The sequence below is a fragment of the Calidris pugnax genome, unplaced genomic scaffold (assembly GCF_001431845.1).
Source record: "Calidris pugnax isolate Ruff unplaced genomic scaffold, ASM143184v1 scaffold41, whole genome shotgun sequence".
In the NCBI taxonomy this organism is placed as follows: domain Eukaryota; kingdom Metazoa; phylum Chordata; class Aves; order Charadriiformes; family Scolopacidae; genus Calidris; species Calidris pugnax.
In genome coordinates this window covers 23,154,470-23,167,997 of record NW_015094509.1, presented here as the reverse complement: position 1 = coordinate 23,167,997, position 13,528 = coordinate 23,154,470, and the positions used below count along the sequence as shown (strand labels likewise).

The following is a 13,528-nucleotide window of genomic DNA, read 5'->3' as shown; positions in this document are numbered from 1 at the left end:
ATATTCCCTAGGGTTAGGAAACTCCTAGTAAGGCTTAGTAATGTGTTTAGCACGTCAAGCACACAGAGTTCATTCACTGATGCTCTGTTACTCCTCTACTTGGTATTTTGTACTCTATTCCTTTGAAAAATGTCCCTACAGGAAAATACCCTATGTTCATTGCAATTGCTTTTTATTCCAAAAGTTTTTAAGTTTTGGGGCAGGGAGTTATTACCTTCCAGGTGAAATACTGCAAGTCTGGAGTGCCCCAAAATTATCTTCTTAGAAAAGCTTCAAGGCAGGTGGTTATAAGTATATAAACATACAGTTATATATATATAACCATAACACATATTCTCCTGGTTCTGTTCCAACTGGGTGTAGGAGAACTAGTCATTAAAATGCCCAGTTTTCTCAAGCCTGCTGAAAGCCATGTCTCACAGGCTTTGCTCATGTTGCCCATTACTGCTTCCCTCCCCCTGGAAGTTTCTTCATCCCTACTTCCCCCATAGTTTTCCCTTTCTTTCCCTGATACCTGCTTGCTTTCAAACACAAACTATACATCTGTACTGTTTTGCAGCCCCACCTCCATCAAACAAGCTATTATTACTTTTGCAAAACTTCCTTTCCCACATCCTGTGTAAATCTAATTGATTCTTTCAATTTCCCTTTAAACTCGATCATGAGCCAGACTTTTTTTTCTTGTATAGTTTGCCCAGACCCTGAATGCTAATGGGAAGTAATTCTTTCAGAAACCCTTAATGGTTTTTCAGGGTCATGATCAAGGAGATTTTAAATTGAAATTGTGAACAGTATGATTCCTATTTTTCATTTATTTTTTTATAGTATGGTTTTGCTGTTATTATATGTAGTTAGATTATAATAGGCACAGGTATAATTTTGAAATCTTAAAAGATTTATAAGCAACAGAGTTAAAGAGTTGAAAACCCTTAGAAACTCAGTATTATTTTTGCTAAATGAAAGTTTATACAGATCTTTTTAAAGTTAAAAAACCCCTTGAATAAAAAACAGGTCAGAACTTAACAGACAACAGTAATGCCCCAATTCAGATCAATAAGAATATGGAGACTATACTGAGAAAGTAAACCCTTGGATCCCAAGCCTAAAACAAACAAAGAAATGTAACATTTTTCATTCTTTAAATACGTTTCTTGTCTATTTATTTAATCTACCAAGATATAACAGTCTAAAGTAATGTATAAACAGAAAAGAATGAAAAAAAGAATGCCAAACAGTTTTCAAGTGTTCTAGCCAACACTGGTCCTTGTTATAAGAATTTTATTATTAGTTACTAGCATGTTTTATAATAATAGTAATAATAACAGCTATTTTATTATTATTATTATCCTCTATTCCTTTGAAAAATGTCCCTACAGGAAAATACCCTATGTTCATTGCAATTGCTTTTTATTCCAAAAGTTTTTAAGTTTTGGGGCAGGGAGTTATTACCTTCCAGGTGAAATACTGCAAGTCTGGAGTGCCCCAAAATTATCTTCTTAGAAAAGCTTCAAGGCAGGTGGTTATAAGTATATAAACATACAGTTATATATATATAACCATAACACATATTCTCCTGGTTCTGTTCCAACTGGGTGTAGGAGAACTAGTCATTAAAATGCCCAGTTTTCTCAAGCCTGCTGAAAGCCATGTCTCACAGGCTTTGCTCATGTTGCCCATTACTGCTTCCCTCCCCCTGGAAGTTTCTTCATCCCTACTTCCCCCATAGTTTTCCCTTTCTTTCCCTGATACCTGCTTGCTTTCAAACACAAACTATACATCTGTACTGTTTTGCAGCCCCACCTCCATCAAACAAGCTATTATTACTTTTGCAAAACTTCCTTTCCCACATCCTGTGTAAATCTAATTGATTCTTTCAATTTCCCTTTAAACTCGATCATGAGCCAGACTTTTTTTTCTTGTATAGTTTGCCCAGACCCTGAATGCTAATGGGAAGTAATTCTTTCAGAAACCCTTAATGGTTTTTCAGGGTCATGATCAAGGAGATTTTAAATTGAAATTGTGAACAGTATGATTCCTATTTTTCATTTATTTTTTTATAGTATGGTTTTGCTGTTATTATATGTAGTTAGATTATAATAGGCACAGGTATAATTTTGAAATCTTAAAAGATTTATAAGCAACAGAGTTAAAGAGTTGAAAACCCTTAGAAACTCAGTATTATTTTTGCTAAATGAAAGTTTATACAGATCTTTTTAAAGTTAAAAAACCCCTTGAATAAAAAACAGGTCAGAACTTAACAGACAACAGTAATGCCCCAATTCAGATCAATAAGAATATGGAGACTATACTGAGAAAGTAAACCCTTGGATCCCAAGCCTAAAACAAACAAAGAAATGTAACATTTTTCATTCTTTAAATACGTTTCTTGTCTATTTATTTAATCTACCAAGATATAACAGTCTAAAGTAATGTATAAACAGAAAAGAATGAAAAAAAGAATGCCAAACAGTTTTCAAGTGTTCTAGCCAACACTGGTCCTTGTTATAAGAATTTTATTATTAGTTACTAGCATGTTTTATAATAATAGTAATAATAACAGCTATTTTATTATTATTATTATCATTATTGTTATTATTATTATTATTATTATTATGAAACTATCATGTTATACTGCTGTTTTCAAGGACATTTCAGGTGGTTCTAATACTTTTTCTTTTCTCCACAACTTGAACTGCTGCTGACTTACCAACTTCCACATTTCTATCTAATTAACATTTCCTACCCAAAACTTTCCCAGGTGCAAAATGAAAACGAAACTGAAAATGATTCAGCATTACATATACTATAAATTAGCTTTATAATAGGCTGAAGCATAAAAAAGCAGCTGCAGCTTCACAGCTTCAAAATCTCCTGTGACTTGTGCTGTTCAAAATCAAATTCCACATATTATCTTGTAGCTTTGAACCATTTCTAGTTATTATGATAGTGTTCAAAAAGACATTTTGTGTGTATAATTTGTTTTAGGCTATTAATTATGAAAAGCCAACTATTGTATCTTTACAAATGTGTATGATAATAGAGATTCTCTGCTTATGTTTTATTACCTTGTTTTGAAATAACAGGTTCAATTTCTCTGTAATTTTTCTGTTTATTATGCAGAATACTACAGTTTCGTCTCTATAAAAAAAAATTCAAGGAGACTTTGAGGCCTTATGATGTAAAGGATGTGATAGAGCAATACTCAGCAGGGCATCTTGATATGCTTTCCAGAATAAAATATCTTCAGACAAGGTAAGAATCCTCTAGTAAATGGAAAAATGTATAGCTGTGTTGGCAAAATAAAAGCATAGTTGGCCTATTTGCATGTGAGGCCACCCAGAAGCTATGTCTTTGCATAGCATAGCTGGTCAATAAGAAGATCTTTTCCCCAAAGAATAAAGGCAAGTGAGGAGTTAGCATGGGTAACTGCAGCAGAAGAGATCACTCATTCATATTTACAAAGAAATTGGAGTGAAAAGTCCTGTGAATTTTCTTGACCATTGTGTTATTTGATTAAGGTCATGTTTCTCCCCTTCTCACAGATGATAAATAAAAGCAATAGTTACTCTGTGTAGACATTTTTTTGGGCTGGATTCTTTGCTGACCTGTGCCTGGTGAAACACCTCATACAAGTGCAAAAATACATCAGCACAGAAGGTTTTACATCCCCTGACCTGTATGAAAAAACATTGGAATTTCAGGCCTTTGTGACTGTTCAGGTGCAATCTGTCCCCTAGCCGTTTCCTCACAGAAGTGTTGAGCTTTTGGGGCACGTCTACCAAAATGTGTGCTGCTTGAATCCGGAGCCATGGGCACAGGTCAGAGCTTGAGCTAGTAAGTGTGAATTTGAGTGCACATGAGTGTACACAGGTGTACCTATATTAGTTCAGTCCCAGCACAGCACTGCCCGTGTTTCCTGAGCCCCTCCAGTCACTCTGAGCAGCAAAATGCCACACAGACATACCCTTGACTTCCATCAAGAATGTGCTGAGCAAGTGCAAATCTTGCTGCACATTTGGACCTTATCTACACTTACTTTGGACTTGTCAGGCTGCTCTGTTCCTTCTGTTGCAGTTCATTTTTTATTTCAAAATGCTTTTCCATGTACTGGGCTATCTTTTTTTCAAGCATATAACATGCCTAGTTCTTCACTCACATCTTTCACCAAATTCTGCTTTTCACTATCAGGCACAACACCTGATGAGTCTCTAATGATATTTTTAGAAGCAGCTGTTATTGGAGGTTTTTTGATAATCACACTATTTAGTTACTTTGAAGGAAATGAAGTCATGCATTCCAAATGTCAAAGTTTGAAAACAGTGAGCTAGATAATTACTTCATTACCAGGTAATTAGAATTTAATGCATTGATTGTGAACCCAGAACAGAACAAACACGTCATGATCCTCAATATATTGCCAAATCAGGATATGCTTCCTTTTTGAATCTTTGCTACAGTTTGCTGCAGAGATGCACAGAATTTCTATCATGTGTTAGCATTTAGAGATGGACTTATGCAGTTGCACTTTTCTTTTTTTCAGAGTAGATATGATTTTTACACCTGGACCTCCATCTACTCCCAAGCATAAGAAATCCCAAAAGGGAGGAGCTTTTTCTTACCCTTCACAACAGTCTCCCAGGTGAATTTTTATGCCTAGTCTTTTACACAGACCAAAACAGAAATAAAAAGTTCATTCATACCAATAAGCATGCCTTCCACTCATCCAGCCAGTACACTGCTATAGCAATGATACTGAGAGGATATGTTGGTACAAGATACGTGTGTGTAAATGTTGAACCAGAAAAACACTAGCTTCCCTAAGAACAATGTATGATGGAAATCTAAACTTAATGGCTTCTTAATTGTCTAGCTCAACTTCTCCATGGTTTGGAAGTGTGATTTTATATGAAATATGTAAATATGATTGCTGATGTGCTGAATTTCTAATATTCAACTAGTAAACCCACTTAAAAACTCATTAAAAATCACCAATAGTTTAAAGGTAAATAAGTTATCTTCCTGAAGTGAAAAAAGTTTCGTTATCACCCCTACTGAATGGCAAGCACAGAGTTTTAATAATGCTGTTTTTAAACCAATGATTGGTGATAATTACTGAAAATGAGTTGCAATACCAGGTTTCTGGGTGTGAAAGTTACAGCATGTTATTGTATTGCTGCATTCCTGGTAGCAAAAATTCAATAATAAATGACATTTCTGCTGTTATTTACAACTATCAATCTGTCAATAAATACCCATGAAGAACCACACAAGACCATCAACAATCTGTCCCCAAAGCTGTTATCGTTGCTCAGAGCAAAAGTAATCTCACAGAAAATAAATTAACTTGGCTCTATCTGGTTTATCCCACCCAGTGAAAAACCAAAAAATATGTAAATGTGAAGACAGAGACCTACATATATGGAAGAGACAAAGAAGCAAAGCAGATTGCAAAATTTGAATGAGAAAATACCATCAGTAACCCAATGTACAAAATCTGACATATTTTAGTTATAGTTTCTGCAGTATATATTCACAGTTATATTTTGAATTTTGTCAGAAAGAAGAACTGAACCTGTTAAAACAAAAGTTTTAGGGTATATTTGTTCAAAGTCATGTTAAAGAATAAGTGCTTAGAAATTGTTTTTCTAGAGGTTGACATAAGTTATGGAAAGACACAGATTCCTTTGAGATTGGTTTGGAAACCTTTTGATCAAGATTTAACTTGATAATGACCATCCTAGACCCCATGGAGTTCTAAATCAAAGTTCTTTAGTTAAGCAGAGATCATCTTCTTACCTCCTGAAATCAGTCCATCCGATGGACAGGCAGTAGGAAATTACATAGAAGAAAATTTATTCTGGAATCTACTTTAAATCTCTAGGCCAGACTGTCTCTTTTCAGCACTTCCAGTCTCTGCCATGTACCATTTGGTTTAATGAAATTGAGAAAAAAAACCCCACTCAGACTTGAAACTCAAATTCAGTCATCAAAGACACTAATTATAAAGAATTAGATTTAAAAACACATGGCCATCCGTAGGCCCATTTTCTAGAATATCTCAACAATTTTGACAAACCTGAAATTATTCCACCAAGCCTGAGATTGATTTCACATTTGTTTTGAACTTTTTGCTTGGTTTTGTTTTTACTTTATCTTAATTTTGAACAAGAATAATTTTAAATTAAAAATTTATTTTAGAAATGCATAGGAATCACATAGAATACACTTTTGCTCCTATTTGTATGATAAATAACTAAATTCAACCTCTTCATAAATGTGGCCCCAAGGACCTCTATGAATATACCACCGAGATGATAATTCTGTTTTCTGATATAAATTGCTGTAATGAAAACGAATACTGAACACTAATAAAGTTATTAATTCTTTATAGAAATGATCCATATGTAGCCAAAGCATCTACAGCAGATACTGAAGACCAAAGTATGATGGGCAAATTTGTTAAAGTTGAACGACAGGTATGTAATCTCATGACAATGATGGAGGCTGAAGTGCTTGTACAGAAATGATAAAGCTGACATAAATTCTGGATGAGTCTTTGGCTCACCTGGACAGATTTGTACTGTTGATGATCAAGACTTAGTCAGATCTTATACCAATGATCACAAAACTATGTTGTTAGTTTCTCTTGAAACAATTTAACTGAGAAGTGTGCATTTTGAAACGTGTTGAATGAATCACTATATATGGCAGCAGGATCCTAACCATGATGTTTAGGTGGGACTTTTTAATTTCTTTTAACTCTATATTCATCATGTCTAGTGTTTTGCTGTGGGCACCACCTTTGTTTGCAGGGTCTGTCACTCAAAAGGCTTGCCTCCACAGGTATTTGTGGGCCCTCTTTGTGCATCCTAACCTATCCCTTAGCAAGCTGAGACACTAATTTTTAAATACATAACTAAGTAAGATGGAAGCAAGTGTCATTGATTCACATCTTTCCTTTCATGGGATATAAATGTTCATGCACAAAGTACTACCAACAGAGAAAGAAAATTAGTCCTGGTATTTAACTCTGGTGTTGTGGGACTAGTAAGAGCTAGAGAATAGGTCTGTGTGCAAAGGTAATTCCATCTGTTGTATTTTAGTAATAGCTGTTTACCGTGTGGTATCAAGACTTTGGTCAGAACATTGTAGAGTGCTGTTGGATGCTGGACTGACAAATATCCAGCAACACTAAGAATTTTTTGGCACAATTCATAGGGATGGGTCTTCTTAATCTGAGGCACTAGAGTATAAGGTGACAGTCCAGTTTAACCAGCAGTACTGCAGTCCAGCTTCCAAGGGAAAGTCATGATTATCCTGTAATTGCCTTCACCACCAATAAAGATGGCAGCACACTGCTGGAGGCTGTGCACCTGGGGAATCATTGACTTTTTCATTGAACAACTGACTTAAGACAATATCATAATATTGGTATTTTTCAGGTTAATGACATGGGGAAGAAACTGGATTTTCTTGTTGATATGCATATGCATCATATGGAACAGCTGCAAATACAAGTTGCTGAGATAAGTCCATTGAAAGAAACCGCTTCTCCTGCAAAGGAGAAGAGACAAGAAAACAAATATTCTGAATTAAAAACAATAATATATAAATACACAGAGCAGTGTGCTCATGAAACTCCTTACAACTTCCAGCAGGTTCCAGTCAACAAAGTCAGTCCTTATGGTTTCTCACCACACGGTCATATGACTCATTCAAAACCTTTATCAATAGGTGGGCAAAACTCTGGCAAACTGCAAGCCACACCTTCCTCAACTTCATATGCAGAAAGGCCAACAGTTTTGCCTATATTTACATTAATGGACTCCCAGATTAGCTACCACTCTCAAGGAGACCTACAAAGCCCTTACTCAGATAAGGTGTCACCAAGACAGAGAAGGAGCTTAACAAGAGACAGTGATACTCCATTATCCCTTCTCTCCGTCAACCATGAGGAACTTGAGCGCTCCCCAAGTGGCTTCAGTATCTCCCAAGACAGAGACGACTTCCCGTTTGGCCCCAATGGGGGTTCAGCGTGGATGAGAGAGAAACGCTACCTAGCAGAGGGGGAAACGGACACGGACACCGACCCTTTTACACCAAGTGGCTCCATGCCTTTGTCTTCTACGGGAGATGGGATTTCAGATTCAATATGGACCCCTTCAAATAAGCCAGTTTAAAAGTGCGTGTGGGGGCGGTCACTGGTTGACTTCTCCATGTAATGTAAGCATACTTTGTATATCTCACTTACTCTACACCCAAAGCTTACTAGTTCAAAACACCAATGGCTGCATAAGATGCATGTGATATTAGTGGTAGTCATTCTGCACCATTTCATACAATTTACTAATGCAGTTTTTTTCATGCTACCAAAACTAAGGAGCTTAGTTTTGAGCATGGTTTGCATGACTTTACCCTATATAAATGGTACAGCTGATTTCTTCTATGATACATATCTATCTGATACTCTTCAATACAACAATGGCGAATTGCTAACAGGCGAGATATGGTGGTCCTTGCTACATTTTGTAAACAGAGCAGCAAAGTAAAAATATTTTCAGGAGCAATATCCCTTTGTGGAAACTTAATGTCTGAACCCATTTTCCAATGTAAGTAAATCAAACTCTAACCAGCCTAGCCAAGAACATCTAATATTCAAAGCAAGGAAAAAGCTGAGTCAAAGTAAATGACCTTACTGAAATGGTTTTGTGAACTAGCTGTTTCTCATGAGATCTATTATACAACTGCCCATGAAATAAAATGTCAAAATGAAATTAGGGGTAGAATTTAAAATTATCAGAGGGATCTCCTGGGATTGGTCATGGATATTTATTTATTATAAGATGTAAATAGAAATCCTTCAAACTACTTTGAAAATCTCCACTAATGTTTATAAAATTGCTCAAAGCGTGACTACAATGCTATTTTGTAGAAAATCTTTTGCTAAATCCATTTATTATGGAGCCAAATTTTCTTTCTGTTCCAAAAATAAGGTTGTTCAGTGCAGGGAACCCCAGGTTTATACACTCCACTATTTTATTGACCTATGTGCTGCTAAGTAAGCTGCATAATGTTACCCTGCCTCAGTTTCCCAATCTGCTAATTGGGAGTTCTACTTCTGTACATAAACACAGGTTATAAGGCTCAATTCACTAATATTTGCCAAGCGCTTTGAGCTCCTCAGATGGGCAGAATCTCTCTACTCTGTTCCCTGGGAGTTCCACCATGTGGGATGCTGCCAGCATCTGTTTCTCTCTGTTTACTGTTTCTCTTGGAAATGGACTACTCCATGAATGTGTGCCATATTTAAGATCAATGTAAAAATAAACAAATACCATTTTTGTCACCTGTCCCTGAGCAACAGAGGGATAAGCATGCTCCTTAGGCTTTAGCCAAATATTTTTTCATGGGAATTGGAAATACGTTGACGGAGAGTAGGAAAGCAATCCAGCTTTCCTACACTCTGGGAGTAGGGGCAGAATGGGAACAGGGCAGAAATGAACTATATCCCACCCAGTAGTGTGATCTGTGGGATGTGTACAGTGGGATCACATCCCGCTACAGTGGGAATGTAGTATCTATACAGACAGTGAAACCAACCTGTCCAAATAGTTTATGCCAATCTAGGTGTCCATGAGAAAGTGTGCATTAGATATCAAGTTCTTTGGTTATGGAGTCTTTAGAGCTGGTGGAAAAGTGATCAGTACAGCCAGTGAGCACAGGGTACAAGAACTGAAGCACACGTGCTTTAGGATGAGGTTAATCTCATCTTTAACTCAATTACCTACAATGACCAAATTGCTGACTTCAAAAAGAGCAGAGGGTGACTTGCTGAAATGTCAGATGATCAGGGACACTCACATCCCATCAGAACACAAGAAAGAGATACACTTTACTGGGCTTCCCATGGGTAACTGGGTATTGCACAGGCCTGGACAGAGTGTGCTTCAGTGGAAGACACCTTGCTGGGTTTTGCCCTCTGTAGTAAACTTCAAATTTGATTCCTCAGTATCATTGACATCTCTTAACTGTCATTCCGTCCAGGGAGCTTCTATTCTCTTTCAGATGTAGGCATTGCCTTGATCTTTATTCTTTATTTAAAGAGACAGCTAAAGGATTAGGATCTTCTTACTTCATCTGCTTCTTCAACTAAATCATGATACATCCTTCTGGGACAGAGCTTCAGGGAGAACAAATTGCTGTAGTTATTCCAGTAAATACTGCAGACCAGTTACAGCCTTTGAAGCTGGGCTGAGTCCATGGAGCTGTTCTGAAGCCAGTAACTATGATGATATGAGACACAATTCTGGTAATTACTTAATTGACAAAATTGCCATTGACATGAAAGATAATCTCTATTTGGTGCAGTTTCATGGCTAAACTTGAAGAAAATAGAACTAGCTGACAAAAGCGTAATTATTATAATTTGGCATATTGAGAAGAATTCTTTGGCCATCAGTAATTTTTGGAAATACCTGCATTGCACCTGCTGCAGGCTTTCTGATACTGTAATACGTGTCTGTGGCAACTCATAAGATTTAACCCTCACATGACGAATGAGAAAGAATGCAAACGGATTTTAACATCATTGCTAGATTTCTTCTGAAATTAGTGTAAGTATGTGCTAGACAGGCATGCTTCACTTTTCTTATATGTCAAGTTCCCGGCATCCCTACTGATTTAATTTGATTTGGCCCTTCTTAAAATGTTTTCTAAATCTGAGTAATCAAAAATCAAGGCAGCCAAAAAACCAAGTGCAATCTGAGAATTTTAGTTAGTGAATGTTTCTGACAGGGGCTATGCCATGCAGTTCCCTGCCCAGTTCCCCCCTCAAATTCTTCAGTTCACTTTTCCCATGCCAGGTTATATAAAGGGAATATTTTCTCAGTATTAAACCTGGCTGAAAATCCGTAAATCCTCTCATTATAAAGGTATGTTCATTCCAAGAGAAAGTTCAAGCAAGGTTAGAGACTTGCATGAGTCTTCACCTGTACACAGAGTGCACCCCCAGAGCAAGGGGGACTTGAACTTCCCTGCACTGTGTACACTTAGCAACTGAACTGCCCTCAAATTAGCATTTTCTATGGGCTGTAAGCACCAATTTGCTACATGCAGCTTAAAAACGCCCAGGTCAGGTATTTGTAGCCACATCATAAAGTATTTAATGATGTGCTAACAAGCCAGATAAGGTCTGCCTCTTCCTTAAAGGCACTGATGGTAAGGTCAGCAAGACCCTCTGCAGTGGACATCTCTGAATCCTCTGGAAGATACCCAAGAAGAGAGCTAAGGAAGGTCTGATTTACATCTTATTTTAATATTTATTTTTTCTAATAAAGCAGTCACTGCTCAGTCAGAAGGGTGACATGTTTAGCAGCTCCCCACCTCCTACATCACCTGGATTTAAAATAGGGTGTGCATCAGTTCTGCTGCCTGTGCTGACAACAGACACGTGTCAAGGTGTCTCCAGCAAATCAAGATCTGAAGACCATCCCTGATCTGGGATGTGAACACAAACTTCATCAGACTCCAGCTCAGGGTGAGTCCAGGAAGTGAATCCATGTTGGAACTGCAGTTTGTGTTCCTGCCATTGATACTGGGCAAAATGAGGTAAAGTATCTGTGATTTCTGTCCCTGGCAACATTTAAAAGGGCAGGACCTGTTTTGCAGAGTAGGCTCACCACGTACAAGGAATCGATTATTCACAATTTCATTCGAGAGAGGCATCTGTGTCAACAGAACTCTGCACAGCAGGGATGGATTAGATTTATCCCTTCTTCCATTCGCGTGTGACGTTTCAGTTTAACAGCTACCCATTTTGCTTGGGTCAGATCTTCCTGGCACCTAGACTGACACTGACATTTTGTTTACGTATAGTTAACCTTAAAGAGAATTAACTATTGAGCTCTTTGCTGGCTCTTAAATCTTATGAGTGAGCAAGGATTTACTTCAGGCCTTGAGATGTTTTTCAAAATCAGAAAGTGTGGGGCTTTCCCTGGCTTTTCCTAAAATCAGTAAGAAACCTCAAACTGATGCACTAGGATTGGGTCCTATCTAGCTTAATTTATTAATTTCTTTGTAAAATACAGCACTGATTTAGAGATGCTTTTCTTAGTGACATTTTGATGCTGATTTTTTCACTCACTAACAAATGACACACATCTGGAAGCTGTTGAAAAGGTGAATCTGTGTTTACATTGGGTACCTCTCTTTGCAGCATTGTTGCCCATCAACCTTCCTCACTTTAGGTTCAAACTGAGAATATTTCATTACAGCAGAGGTGAATGTTTAACAAAAATATGCAGGTATAGAAAATGTGGTTTATGCTCCATTTAAGGACTTGCTCCTTTAAAAAAAATCTAGTCATGTAAAAGGTTGCTGTTTTTTCCTTGGCTTTTCCCTGCACTGAATTAATCAATCTGGCTCCTATGGAAATAAAAGGGAATTCAACATGTGGAGAGATTGACTGAAAAGTCCCTAAAACTGACTTTGGCTATATTTGCTCTGTTCTTATCTGTGACTTTGCTGCATTGTTACAGTTCAGAGTGGAAACAGTTTGAAATTTTTCAGCTTCAAGTTGTGGCCGTCAAGTAAAGCCCACCTGAACCCGTGCGTAGCGGGGCTGCTGACTCGTGGCCTTCAGGAGAGCACCGTGGTCCAATCAGTTTGGTAGATCCCAGCCTAAAGCAATCAGAAAATGCAGATTAAGGAGCAAATTCAGCCCTGCTGGGGGTCCAGATGTTGCAGCAGTGCCACATCTGCCTCTCTATGAACCGAAATTGTCCCACTTAGTGCAGAGCATGTGAGAAAGAACTGGATCTTGATTCCTTGCACCCCACAGCCCCCTTTAGATGCCCAAGTGCTACAAACCTAAATTTTCTACAGCACCTCATGAATTTGGTGTGATATCACGTTTTCAGGAGCCCAGCTGAATGCGAGTGTTCACTTTCAAAGTGAACTTTTGATTTTCAGAGGTGCAGAGGAAAAAGGGGCCATTTTCAAGTGTTTTTAGCTGGGCACTGTGTGGGGGGGAGATCCTGAGTATCGCTATTGCTTCTGATGATTTAGGCTGTAAGATTTGATCCTGCCCAATTCAGCTTTTAGTAGCTTCCCTCTGAAGTTAAGTGAAGCAAAATACTAGAAGTGGGATCCTATTTCCATCCTCAAGAATACGCTGAGACTGAAGGTTACATGGCCAACTGCATTTTGTTTTCTAGTTATGGCATCTTATTATTACTAGTATTTGTGCCTTGCTCACTGAAATTTTCTCCATGCTACAAAGATGCTTTTCAGATTCTGGCTGACAAGGGAACACAACTTTTATACAAGTGGCCTTTAGTGCTCTTTATAATATTATTTATTGTAATTTTTAAACTGTATGTGTAATTTATATTCTGGCACTGTCCAATATTTGAACAACTTTAATATGTTTATTTCAATATATTATGCAAATGATACTTCTTAACTGATTTTTTATGTTCTGTCTTTAAAAACTGCACCACTTATTAATAAATAGAAATTTCAATTATGA

At 37.4% G+C, this 13,528-nt stretch overlaps 1 protein-coding gene across 1 annotated transcript in view; it reads left to right on the top strand.

Annotated features, from left to right (window-relative positions):
- The window catches only part of KCNQ3 (potassium channel, voltage gated KQT-like subfamily Q, member 3), a 36,109-nt gene extending 22,581 nt beyond the window's left edge, over positions 1–13,528 (top strand). Inside the window, exons 13-16 of the mRNA XM_014965220.1 lie at positions 3,121–3,252; positions 4,541–4,639; positions 6,392–6,476; positions 7,443–13,528. Coding sequence (XP_014820706.1) covers positions 3,121–3,252; positions 4,541–4,639; positions 6,392–6,476; positions 7,443–8,180 — 1,054 coding nt within the window. The 3' untranslated portion in view covers positions 8,181–13,528. The remainder of the gene's footprint in view (positions 1–3,120; positions 3,253–4,540; positions 4,640–6,391; positions 6,477–7,442) is intronic.